At 50.5% G+C, this 13,413-nt stretch overlaps 1 protein-coding gene across 3 annotated transcripts in view; it reads left to right on the top strand.

The window, feature by feature from the left end:
* Positions 1–13,413, top strand: part of Nacc2 (NACC family member 2) — a 67,996-nt gene that overhangs the window by 32,368 nt on the left and 22,215 nt on the right. Inside the window, exons 2-3 of one of the 3 annotated variants that reach the window (XM_076937604.1) lie at positions 1,711–1,951; positions 2,033–2,650. In XM_076937604.1, the coding sequence (XP_076793719.1) occupies positions 1,771–1,951; positions 2,033–2,650 (799 nt within the window). In that variant the 5' untranslated portion in view covers positions 1,711–1,770. Of the gene's footprint in view, positions 1–29; positions 435–1,710; positions 2,651–13,413 lie in introns of all 3 variants that reach the window. The other 2 variants (XM_076937602.1, XM_034504962.2) reach the window with 2 other exon arrangements.

The following is a 13,413-nucleotide window of genomic DNA, read 5'->3' as shown; positions in this document are numbered from 1 at the left end:
TATTTCTGCCATCTTTGTTTGCATTGCAGTGAGTCATCAAAAGTCTGTCTTGCACCAACACCCGGAGCCGTGCATTCCTCTGGCACCAACGCGCCACTGTTTTTAAAGCTGGGGCTGGGAGCTGGCATTTACTTCAGCTCCCAAATCAAAGGCGGCTATTCATTCCCGAGAGCTGCCTGGATGTTCGTCTGCATCCGGCTGCTTCATTGAGATGCTGCTCGCTGCCCGGGAGAGCCGGCCTGGGTGCAGCTGAGCTGCGGCCGCCGAGCCCAGCGCCCAGCTCTCTGCCACCCCCACCCCTCCTGCAGGGCTCCTCACGCCCTCCCCACCTCAGGGTTCCTTGCTGCATTCCCCGAGCAGCTGGCGGGCCGGTGTGCGGGAGCCTGCTGCCAGGCTGAGTGGGCAGTGTCTGCCGCCGGCCACAGCCGCTAAAGGTAGGTCTTTCCTCTCCGGCTCTTGCCTGCCGGTCAGCCCAGCAACTTCTCTGTAGCGGGGGCACTGCGGGATGCCCCTGCGCTGCGCCCACCTGCCCAACTCCTGGCGCAGGGTGGCTCCGCCCTCCTTTACAGCCACCCGGCGCCTCTGCGGCCGCCCGTACTTTCCTCCCGTGGGACAGAGCGGCCCTTTGTGCGGCTCTGCAGAGTTGGGCCAGGGCCTGCGCCTTCTCCAGTCACCCCCCTTCCAGCCCCCCGCCATCGGCAGAGTCCTGTGCTGATAAACAGTGGCGGCCTGCCCTCTACCCCTGCCCCCTGGCGGGCTTAGTTCTGAGACCCTTCTACTTACCTGGGCTGGGACCAAGCCAGCTGGGATTGGCCGGTTTTGGAAGTGGGGCGGAGGGAGGGCGCACAGGCGGGAGGCTCTCTGCGACAAGCACCAACTCCTTTTGCATCCCTGAGGGTGCTCAGGACCAGGGTCCCGGTTTGGGGCGCCTGGAGCTGCCAGGAAGCACAGAGTGTACCCAGAGCCCTTCCACACCGCAAATAGAGGTCTGTCCCCAAGGAAAGAGCAGAGGAAGGAGCCCTCTGAGTTCTCCTTTAGTCCTCCTTCCTTGTTTCTCCTTATCCGGCAGGCAGAGGAAGCTTGAAGCTGAGGCAAGGGCTATGTATGAGAGGGGGGCAGCTGCTCTGCAGTTCCTCGGAGTGCCCTCCGCAGGCTGCTCAGCGGGCAAAGAGGAAAACAGACCTGAAACTCCAGCCCTCCCTGCTCTGGGACGTCCTTCTCAGGGAAGGCTGCACAGTGAGGGGCTTTTGGGTTCAGGGAACTTTTTGCCTCTAGAGAAGTCCTTGAGATTGCTCCTGGGCTCAGCCCTTACACCTCCCACCCCAATCAGTGGGTGACTTGTCTGTCCAATTCACTCCTGTCTTGTTTTCTGGAGGACTCTAGCCTCTGACCTGTGTCCTCTGCACAGATAGGAAGGACAAAGCTCTGCCCTCAAAATTACTGGGAGTAGTCCGTGGGTTCTAGAACAGAGTAGGTGGCAGGGGTTCTCATGCCTGTGTAAGGTCAGGGGCACTCTGCCCTGCCTCCAAGCCAGGATCCAGATCCTGAGACACCTCCCACCCCAAGTTCTTCTGGAAGGAATGTTCTAGCTAAGGAGAGTGTCTTAAGCAGGCTCTGCCCTGTCCTTCCCTTGTCAGAGGCTGGGAGCAGGTTGCTAGACAGGGGTGAGGGGCATCTGGCATTTAATTGACCGTGATGTTCCCCCAACAGATGTGCCTCATCCAGGCTGCCCCACGTTGAGTCTAAGACCCACCCACCACAGCACCCGCCATGTCTCAGATGCTGCACATCGAGATCCCCAACTTCGGGAACACAGTGCTCGGCTGTCTCAACGAACAGCGCCTGCTAGGCCTCTACTGTGATGTGTCCATCGTGGTCAAAGGCCAGGCCTTCAAGGCCCACCGTGCAGTCTTGGCCGCCAGCAGCCTCTATTTCCGAGACCTCTTCAGTGGTAATAGCAAGAGTGCATTCGAGCTGCCAGGCACGGTGCCGCCTGCTTGCTTCCAGCAGATTCTGTCCTTCTGCTACACAGGTAAGCTCACCATGGCGGCCAGTGAGCAGCTCGTGGTCATGTACACGGCCGGCTTCCTGCAGATCCAGCACATCGTGGAGCGGGGCACAGATCTCATGTTCAAGGTGAGCTCACCCCACTGTGACTCGCAGACCGCCATGATCGAAGATGCCAGCTCAGAGCCCCAAAGTCCCTGCAACCAGCTGCAACCGGCCACTGCTGCCTATGTCACGTCTCCTTCCGTGCCCATCCCGCTTCTGACCCGTGTAAAGCACGAAGCTATGGAGATGCCACCGGCCACTGCCTCAGGCCTGGCTTCCAAACGCCCACTGGAGACGGGCTCTCGAGATGGTGTGGCAGTAGCTACAGGTGCTGCAGGGACACCTGGCACAGCCCCTCTAAAGCTGCCTCGAGTCTCCTACTATGGTGTGCCGAGCCTGGCCACTCTCATCCCCAGCATCCAGCAGGTACCCTATCCCCAGGGGGAGCGGACCAGTCCTGGGGCCAGCAGCCTGCCCACCACTGACAGCCCCACCTCCTACCACAACGAGGAGGATGAGGAGGATGACGAAGCCTATGACACCATGGTGGAGGAGCAATATGGCCAGATGTACATTAAGGCCACAGGAAACTATGCAGGTAACAAACGGCAGAGCCTGGCACTGTGCCAGGCTTGCAAACAGCCTTCAGAGGGCATGTGCATAGTGGGACTTTATGATGATTGCAGCCTGGTGTGGAAGGTCACAATGCTTCAGGCAAAGTGTGTGGTCTGGAGGCGTTGGGCAGGAGCCCAGACCCTGCACATGGGATCTGATACTAGTCTGTCAGAGTCGTCTGCCTGACATTGAGCAAATGAAGGAGCTGGGGGTCTCAGTGGCCCAAGAGTCCCTTGAGGGTTTAATGACTCTTACACTTTTGTGTAAGTGTTTTGGAATGGGGCTCTGGGCCTCCTGGGTCTGGGTAGATAGCTTCTGTTTCCTTTTCATGGGGGAGAACTGGAACTGGTTTTCTCCTGATAGCAAGATACAGTGCTAGCCACTGCATTGACCCGGATGTGCAGGCCCACTACAGGGAATCCACCAGTGTATAGGGCCTTCCACTCCTACTGGCCACCAGTTAGGAGTCCAGGGAAGGACCCAAGATCCGTTTGTTCCTGGGACCCCAAGGCTTGGAGGTCTCTGTAATGCAGAACCTATTAACGGTGCCCTTTCCCACTATGTTGGTGGCTACACACAGCTCTGAAATGGGGTTGGGGCAGAATCAGTTGTGACCCGAGGGCAGGGGATGTTCACTGGGATTCCACAGAGCCAGGAAAGGATCCGATCTCTACTCATCCCTCAAGACCATCCTTGCACAGTCTCTGCCTCCTCTAGTGACCTTGCCTTTGGCTTGTTGGGTGGAAGAGTGTGAACAGGGAAGAGTGAATCCAGTATCATGTGTGTTGATCCTGCTCATCAGTGCCTCGATAGTCTGACTCCCTAACCTTGCCTACACAGGGACAGCCCAGCTGCTTCAACAGGCTTTCTGAGGAGCCAGTTGGACAGTGGCTTTGGAAGGTTTTGCAGAGCTGTCATGTATAGGGTGGGAACAGGAGGCCAGGCAGCTCTCAGCCAACCTTGGTCAGGCTAATCAAATACTTCAGCTCTCTTGGTTCATAGATAGTTTGAGTGTTAGGGGCTATGGGACAGGGACCTTGCCAAGGGTGTTCTGTGGAGTCTTGGGTGTCAGGAGGGAATCCTGTTTGACCCATTTTGTGGTGGTGAGGTGTACTGGAACATAGATAGGCTGTGGGGCTGGTCTGCTCTGTTGGCCTTGTACAGTCTAGCTTTCCTTGTCTTTCTCTTTAGCAGGCCTGTAAGTGGGGCAGAGAAGGGGTGTGCAATTTCTTGGTTAAAATCTAGGTTATTGTTGGTGACACTGCTACCCTGGGTGTGCTGGGGAAGGGAGTCATGGGATGAGCGGGTAGAGGGAAGACCTGGCCCTGACCATGGAGCTGCAGGCTCTCTGTGTCTGGCTTTGACTGGGGATAGCCTCACACCCACCACCTGGGCGCGTGGCCCATTGCTCCTTGCTCAGACAAGATGCCTGAGTTTGAGCTGACGGACTCTGGATTATTTGCAGGTGCCCTGATAAAGACTCCCTCTGGCTTTAGTTTCCCACCCCAAGTGAGGGGCTGTCCGGTGTCTCTCAGAGACCTACTGTCCGCTGTGTGTCCTGAGGTGTGATGGGTGGCTAGGACCCCCTTGCCTCCTCGCCCTTTAGGAGCTGTTCCCAGTGTGCTTTGCTGTACCACTTATAACAGCATCCTCTCTGAAGCCAGGCATGAGGATCTGCCCTGTAATTCTAGCACTCAGGAGATGAAGGCAGAAGGCTCAGAACTTCAAGGTCATTGGCTACATAGGGACTTGGAGGCCAGCCTGGGACACACTAGACCCCTTCTTAACCTCCTCCCTAAATAATGCGGCACCCTCGTAACCCAGCCCTCTGTGTCTTGAGCCATTTTAGTGCCCTCCCTCTGGGTCCTGTTCTGATCTTAGATGTCAGCCATTGCTGTTAGAAGCAAGGCCCCTGAGCTCTGTGGCGGGACACAGCCCCACCTTCCGGAGGCTTGATTGTCTCAGTTTACACAACAGGATGCCCATCTCTGCTTCCTGCCCACTCCATTTATCTCAGCCTACGAAGAGTAGGCCCTTCTAGTGCCCAAGACTTCTGCAGCAGGGCAACAGGCAGAGATGTCCTACCCTGATGTGCTGTCAACAGACACTTGGGAACTGCATGTTGTCATAGAGGGAGAGCTCTGAGAGCGGACAGGCAGGTGCCCAGTGTCACTCCCTTTGGGCTGCTGCCGAGCCCTCTCCAGCACATCTGTGTATTCGGGAGCTGCTCTTCCCCAGGCCAGAGAGATTGTCAGTGTCCAGCACTTCAAGAGCAGGAGGATGCTGCCCCGATCCTGGATCCCACATAGCCAAGGATACAGACAAAGCCATAGCCCAAGCCACTTCCCTTTTCCTCCCTCACCCCCACCCCATTCTTCTCTGGCACAGGAAGCTTATCTGAGCTCTCAGAGCTCCAGGCTGGGTTGTGTTGTCTCCACACAGTCAGCAAACCCAGGAGCCAGAAGCTGCCTTAGTCCCAGCAGCAGGCGCAGTGGGGTAGTGTGGGACCTGGGCTCCGGAGGGCCTTGGTTGTGCTCTGGTTCTGCTCCCCAGGCAAATCTGACCCCCCAGTCCCTTAGTGGCAGAGGCAGACATGTTGCTGCTTCACTTTCTGGGGATCACAAGTAGTTGTGCTGTGGTTGGTGTCAAGGTCATGCCACCTTTAAACGGTCCCCGTGGTAAGGCAGGCTTAGGATAGTAAACCTAAGAGGGCAGGGCAGTGACCAGCACCAGGAGGCCTCCCTGTCCTGTCCCACGAGAACCCTGACCCAGGCCGTGGAGCTCGCCCACCCCAGTGCTTCAGCAGCACTGATGGCAAGCCCAGCTCTTCTTTGCTCTGGAAGATGCTTAGCTCTGTCAGCTGTTCCCACTATACATCTGAGTCAAGCCCTGCCTGGTTTATGCCATCTCCCCTCTGAGGGTACCCACTACTGGGCTCTGCCCATTCTCCTCAGTCTGTTCTTTGAGAAAGGAGAACTGGCATCCATTTCGGTGGGCTACCATGTGAGGGCTGCCCAAATTTAGGGGAAGTTGGGGTTACTCACAGACTGCTCACCCACTATCTCCATTTGACATGGACAGACACCATTTGGGAGTTCAGCTAGCACATAGTGGCATGACTGTCCTGACTCTGCCCTCCCAACGAGATCCTCAAGGTGGTTCTTGGTGTTTGAAAGGGGAGGGGTGGCAGATTGCTACTGTAGTTGTGTGGGATACTGTGAGACCTGTGGTGGTGGGGGACATGGTGAGACCTGTGTGGGGCACTGTGAGACCTGTGTGGGGCATAGTGACACCTGTGTGGGGTACTGTGAGACCTGTGTGGGACATGGTGAGACCTGTGTGGGACATGGTGAGACCTGTGTGGGGCACTGTGAGACCTGTGTGGTATGTGTACATTAGCACATAGAGGCCAGAGGCATTCAGTCAGCGTGGGACTAGGGTTACAGGCAGTTGTGAGTGACCTGAAATAGGTGTTAGGATCCCAATTTGAGTCTTCTGCAAGGGCATCACACTCTTAACTTCTAGGCATCTCTTCGGCCAGTTAAGCCAGTTTTGAGGCGTGGCTTGGTTGTGCCCGCCAGATGTCAGCCCCACTGCAGGTGAGCCAGCGGCCCTCAGTGCTATTCTTCTTGCTGTTTTGCACCCGCTGTTCTTTTGTTCTCCTCTTTAATTTTTAGATTTATTTTGTGTGTATGTAGGTTTTGCTTGCATGTATGTGTGTGTGCATGCGCGTGCATGTATACTACCTGCATGCCTGCTACCCACAGAATCACAACAGAGCATTGGATCCTATGAAAGTGGAGTTAAAGATGAGCCACCTTGTGGTGCTGGGACTTGAACCTGGGCTCTTAACTACAGAGCCATCCAGGGCCCCTCATCCAGTTTTTTTTTTTTAAAGGGCATGAAGAGTTTCTAATTTACAAACAAGTTATCTGTCAAATATATGTATAAAAATGCTTTCTATAGCTAGCCCAGTGTGTCCTTATTATCATGATGTATATTGCAAACACTAAGAGTAAAATGTTTTGTTGCATACCAGTGTTGACTTATTTTTGAGACAGAGTCTCACTATGTAGACCAAGCTGGGCTCAAACTCACAGAGCTCTGCCTGCCTCTGCCTCCTGAGTGTTGGTATTAAAGGTATGAGTTGCCATGCCCAGCAAGACCAGTTTATTCATGTTTTTATAGCCAACTAAAGATTTTATTTTATTTTTTAAAAGATTTATTCATTTGTTTTATGTATATATGAGTACACTGTCACTGTCTTCAAACACACCAGAAGAGGACATTAGATCCAATTACAGATGGTTGTGAACCACCATGTGTTTGCTGGGAATTGAACTCATGACCTTTGGAAGAGCAGCCAGTACTCTTAACCGCTGAGCCATCTCTCCAGCCCCTATTTATTTTATTTTATTGAGACAAGGTCTCACTGTATATCCCTCGCTAGCCTGGAGATACTCCCCATGGAGATGAGACTGGCCTTGACTCCGAGATCTGTCTGCCTCTGTCTCCTGGGTCCTGCATTAAAGTGTGGACCCCTCAGATCTTATTTTGCTCTGTTTTGTTTTATTTTGTCTTTTGAGACAGAGTCTCTCAGTGTGTCCAAGGTTGGCCTTGGACTTGGTATAGTCTTGTTTCAGCCTCCCATGTGCTAGGACTCCAGGCCTGAGTCAGGCTTGTTGAGATTCTGTCTGCTTAGTACAGAGCTTGGTATGTATTTATTCTTCACATTCAGATCGCTGGTCCCCTTTGGGTGAGGTATGAGGTAAGAGTTTGTTTTTTCTGTATAGATGTTTGGAACTGTACTGAATTCACACCTTTGAGAGGCCTGTTTAGGAGTTTTGTTTCTGTCAAATTCCCCACTGGCTAAGTAACTGTACCTTTAAATAAGTCACCATGTTAGGGGTGAAAAGCCCTTTCTGTTTTTCTATTCAAAATTGTTTTGCCATCTTAGTCTTTCTTAGTGTCCATAGGACTCAGCTGTAGGGCAGAGTGGGCAGGGCCAACCTCTGAGCAACTGGAGCTCCTTCCCATGTGGCTTCTGGTCACCGCACCACACACGTGGCAGTTTTACTGAGGTGGAACCAGTGGGTCATAGCTATTGTTCCAGAAAGCATTGCAGCTCAGTGGTTTGGGATCATCCCCAATCAAGTAGCCATCACCCCAGTCAACTTTAGAACATGGTTCTCACTGCCTAGAAAAGTCCATACTGTGTGACGGTCACCTTACTTCCCGACACTCGCCAGTCCTGGCAGCTTCTGTCCAGTATACATATTTGGTGTTGTCTGGGCATTTCAGACACACAGCATTTCAGTGTCCAGACTTTCGTGACTAGCATTTGACATTAGGAACCATTGGTACTGGAGAATGGATAGTGTCTTCATTTTTTTCTTGCCGAGTAAGATTCCACTCTGAGGATGTGCCATACTTTCTCTGGCAGTCCCGAGCTCATGGATGTTTGATATTAGCTCATAGAGGCTATGAGCAGGAAGTTTGTCCGGTCGCCCAAACAGGCTCTTGTCTTTCTGTGTTTGGCACAGACCTGAGGATTGGTTTGAGTCACTATTTTTTGTGAGTTATATATACTGCTTATGATTTTATTTTCATTAATATATAGTCTTGTTTGTTTTTCTTGCATCTACCACCCTGTGCGAAAGTCCCGGGCTGTCCAGAGGTTCCCTGGAATGTCACTTACCCCTGTCTGTCATATGGGGACAGCATTTCATTGCCTCTTTCCAACCTCAGGGGCCATCCCACCTTCCCCTCGGCCCCAGACAGTTTTTCTATTAGGAGCTGTTCCTGTGTTGAACAGCTTGCATTGTTGTGACACGATACAGTGACTACACATTCCAAGTGCAGTTGGCTAGTTTTTCTGGAGAAAGTTCACGTGTTCATGAAAGCTGCTGATCTGTGTTTCTTTTGTGTTTTCATCTGTTTGTCCATTTGTCTGAGTGTCTGATTGTCTGAGACAGGGTCTCATTTTGTAGCCCTGCCGAGTCTGCAACTCAGAGATCCTACTGCTGGGGCTAAAGAAGTGTCACCTGCCTGATTCAGTAGCAGGAAATGCTGGCCCTATGCTTCTTGTCTTCATTGTTTTTTAGTTTTGTTCTTTACTTTTTTGTTTGTTTGGGGTTTTGTTTTGTTTTTTGTTTTTTATTTTTTATTGAGATAGGGTCTTATTTTGTAATTCTGGCTATCCTAGAATTCCCCAAATAAGCCAGACAGGCTTATTTAAAGGCTCCTCTTGCATGTGCTTCCTGAGTCCTGGTCATCACGCCCAGCTATAGCTTTTTAATCTTTTTCATAAGATTTACTTTTTGTGTGTGTGTGAGCACATGAACACACACACACACACGAGCATGCATGCACATGCCCACAAGCATGGACTTGAATACACAGAGGTATTCTATCCCTTGGAGCTGGAGGTACAGGTGGCTGTGTCCTGCAAGTGATATGGGTGCTGGGAACCAGACTTAGGTGCTCTGAAAGAGCAATATGCACTTTTAACCACCAAGACATCTGTCCAGCCTCCTCCTCTATTGTTTTGAGAACATTCATACAAGTTTGATGATATTTCCAGCTTAAAGTCTGGGTAGGAGTATGTCACTGGTGAGTCTACTAGAGCCTGGTGTATGTTTCTCTTAACTGTGGGAAGGCTTTAAATTCTCAGTTTATTTTAACTGCCAGTATTATTACCAATTACAATTTCCTTTAGTTACCTTAGATATAGAGCCATTGAGATCTTCCCTCTCATTTTGCTCCTGTCATGGTAATTTGTGTACTTCATGGAACTTACCCATCTCCAAAGTCTAATTTGATGTTAATATATCCAGTCCAGCCCCCTCCCTCCTTCACTACACCCCTCATTTCTTTTTCTTCCTCCTCCCTCTCTTCCACAAGCCCTACTCACACTAAGGAAGTGCTCCACCACTGCAGCTCCAGCTGTCTGAATCAATAGCAGACTGTTGGCCCCACACCTACTTTAACTCTCCCATCTGAAGTACACTTCTTGTAGATGGTGGATGGCTGGCTGTACAGTTTTTGTTTAGTCCTGTCTGACCCCCAGCCTTACGTGGTTGAAGGTGTTGGGTTCAGGCCACCATCATGCTGCTGCTGCAAGGTCTCATTTCTTGTGCCTCTTGCTCGTCTCCTTCCTGCACAGTTCCTAGCACCCCTTTCCTGCCGATGTTGGCTCTGTGTGTGTCTGCAGCTCTGAGCTGGCATCTGCATCTTATCTTGTACTCTGCCTTCCTGCACAGCTCCTGTCCTCCCTGCGACCACAGCCTTTCCTTTCTCTGAGTAATGAGTCTTGAGATAGGTTATTATTTTTACCTTAAATGGCTGGCTATCATTTATCCTTCCCCTCTTTGGTAACTTTTGGCATTTGCATGAGTAAAAGCTACTCTCTGGAATATAGCTCTCTGAGGATAAGCAGATACCAGGAGTCCTTCACAGTAGAGACTTGCAGTGGTGATGCAGGCTGATACCCCTTTTCAACCAGCTCTCTTGGCCCCCTCAAAGGCATCTCTTTCCTTTCATCTCTTGGCAACCATGGACCTGTTTTGTGTTGTATAAATGGGAATCCTGAGCAGCCTGCACCTTTAGAACCTTATACAGCTGAGGTTCAGTCAAGTGGTGTTTATTAGTGGTTCAGCTTGTGCCACATATTTGAGGTTCAGTCACATGGTGTGTGTTAGAGATTTGTTCTTTTTATGGCTAAGTCAGTCTCCTCCCAGATCTACATTGTTAAGTTCCAGAATAGCCATGGCTATGTAGAAAGACCCTGTCAATAATCAATCAATAAGAAAAATAAGAATTATACCTCACTCATTTAGTCTTTAAATGTGTTTTCTGAGCCGGGCGGTGGTGGCGCACGCCTTTAATCCCAGCACTTAGGAGGCAGAGGCAGGTGGATTTCTGAGTTCGAGGTCAACCTGGTCTACAGAGTGAGTTCCAGGACAGCCAGGGCTACACAGAGAAACCCTGTCTCGAAAAACCAAAAAAAAAAAAAAAAAAAAAAAATGTGTTTTCTGTGTGCAGTTGTTGCTGCCTTTGCTTTAAAAAAAAAAAAAACAAAAAACATTTATTTATTTATTTATCTTATGTATGTGAGTACACTATTGCTGTCTTTAGACACACCAGAAGAGGGCATCAGATCCCATTACAGATGGTTGTGAGCCACCATGTGGTTGCAGGGAATTGAACTCAGGACCTCTGGAAGAGCAGTCAGTGCCCTTAACCACTGAGCCACGTCTCCAGCCTGTTGCCTTTGCTTTTAAAGGCTGCTTCTGCTGGAGGTGATACGCTTGGTTGGCCGTACCTGGTTTTGGTACTGTAGTACTGCGCTCTTGTCTTATACAGAACGTGGTAAGTCTTAGCCATGCTGCCCACTCCTCTCTCTAGGCAGCTGTCTGCTTCTTGCGTGCACGCCAGTGTACTGCGATGGTCCCACAGGCCCTGCTTGTTTATCTATGACTGTTTAGTTTTTCTCCTTTAGCCTTTAGGTAAGATAACTTACTCCTGTCCCTGGAGCTCCCTCTGCAGCTCTACCCTGCCCTCTGGCACACCATCCTCTTGTTTCTAGTGACTGGGCAGTTAAACCCGCTCTCAGTAGTTGATTTTTCCTCTTTCTGTGGTTCTCCACATCTTTTCATTTGTAAGTAGATGTTGGGCATTGTCAGTGTGGAGCGTCTGCTGTATGGTGAGTCTCTTCAGGGTTGTCACATTTTCTACACTTAGCCATCCTCCTTGTGGATATTTAAATGTTTTGTCCCACTTTTTGTTGTTGTTGAGATAGAGTCTCATTTCAGGTTGCCTGGAACTCACTATGTAGCTCAGGCTGGCTTTGAACTTGTGACCAGTCCTCCTACTCCAGCCTTTAAGTGCTGCCTGACAGAATGAGCTACTGTGCTCAGCTCATCCTCTTTTCCCTGTGGAGTGACTTACCTGATTTTCATCTGTTTCCCAAAGCTTTTCCTCTGAGCTAACGCTCTGTCTCTCTGGCCCTCCCTCCCCTCTCCTCTTCCTCCTCCCCTCCTCTTCCCCCTCCTCTTCCTCCTCCTCCTCTTCTTCTCCTCCTTCTTCTTCTCCTTCTCCTTCTCCTTCTTCTTCTTCTTCCTCCTCCCCCTCCTCCCCCTCCTCCTCCTCCTCCTCCTCCTCCTTCTTCTTCTTCCTCTCTCTCTCTCTCTCTCTCTCTCTCTCTCTCTCTCTCTCTTTCTCTTTCTCTCTCTCTCTCTCAGTATGGTCTTAACATATAGCCCTAACTGGCCTGACTGAGATCTGCCTGCTTCTACTGGGATGGAAGGTATCTTTTATCAGAGGTCTTGTTTATATATTTATTGGTTGGTTGTTGGTTTGTGGTAGTGTCTCTTGCAACTCAGGCTGGCCTCAAACTTTGTATGCAGGCGAGGACCCAGCCTTCACCTCCTAAGTGCTTGGAATTGCAGGCATGTTCCATCACCCCAGCTCTCAGACAAGCATGTTATAAATCTCTGCTCTACAAGTTCTCCCTCCCTCCCCCTCTTCCTCCCACTTTCTCTTTTCTTGTTTTCAGTGTTGGGAAACAAAGTGTTGGAGTCTCACACATGTCCCATTGAGGTGTACCCACAAAATGTAATTTTGATATAAAGTTAAGATTTCAAAAATCACAGCTTTTACAAACTATTTGAAGAATTCTCTCCCATCCTCTCATGTTTGTAAAGAACAAAACCACTTTAATTTGAAGTAATTTTAAACTCACCTAAAAAGTTGTTACAAAGAGCTCAAAGCTGTGTCCATCACATTGTGTGGTCTCAGCCACAGCTTGTACCTTCTTCTTTTAGCTGCACCTGTAGTTTTTTCAAGGCATTTCAAGTAAGCTGCAGACACCGTGCCTCACACAGCACACGTTCTTACGGACACCATATTCACCAGGTGTGTCTGTCCCTCATCCCCCTTGCAGCCCTTGGGCATCATCATGATCAGGTTATTCATGGTGGATACTTCAGTCCATGCTGGCTTCACGTCTCTCTGAGTTCAGACTCAGCATCCTCCAGGATGGTCCCTGCTCTGGGTGCCTTCACATCTGCTGTTGTGGTGAGTAGAGGATTCGAATACAGATTTGGCACAGTACTAGTGACACTGCCCAGGGCAGTTTTGAAGCAGCTCTGCCAGGTGAGGTCACTGTTCCCCCTTGAGGGCATGGCTGCAGTCCTGTGAATAGGCAGCCTCCCTTTCTGGCGATGGCTGGCTACTCAGTGTGGCGGGAGTGACAGCTAGCAGCCGCGCAGCTCGTCCCGCTGACATGGCCTGCTGATTTATTCTCTTCCTTCATCTGTTGCTGTGATTTATTTACCTTGTTTTTTTAAAAAGCATTTTCCTACTGTCTTATTCAACAAAAACAGTCCAGGTTCACTTTCCCCTTCCTGATGGCTACCCCTGAATAAGTTGTTTTTAGCTTTCAGTAGGGACCGATCTATTTTAGTTTCCTTCCTCTTCCCCTCTTCCCTTCCTCTTTTCTTCCCTCCCGTCTCCCTTCCTTGCTTCTTTCCTTCTGTAACAAGTGGTTTGTGCCATTGGCCCTTGCTCAAGGGGTATTTAGGATGACATCAGGGCTGGGTTTATTTATTACTGAATAATAATAGTGTTCTCTCTCTCTCTCTCTCTCTCTCTCTCTCTCTCTCTCTCTCTCTCTCATGGAACTCATTCTGTAGACCAGGGTGGCCTCAAATTTACAGAAATCCCACCTCCCTCTGCCTCCTGAGT

The sequence above is a fragment of the Arvicanthis niloticus genome, chromosome 6 (assembly GCF_011762505.2).
Source record: "Arvicanthis niloticus isolate mArvNil1 chromosome 6, mArvNil1.pat.X, whole genome shotgun sequence".
Lineage (NCBI taxonomy): Eukaryota > Metazoa > Chordata > Mammalia > Rodentia > Muridae > Arvicanthis > Arvicanthis niloticus.
This window is presented reverse-complemented; position numbering and strand designations above follow the sequence as displayed.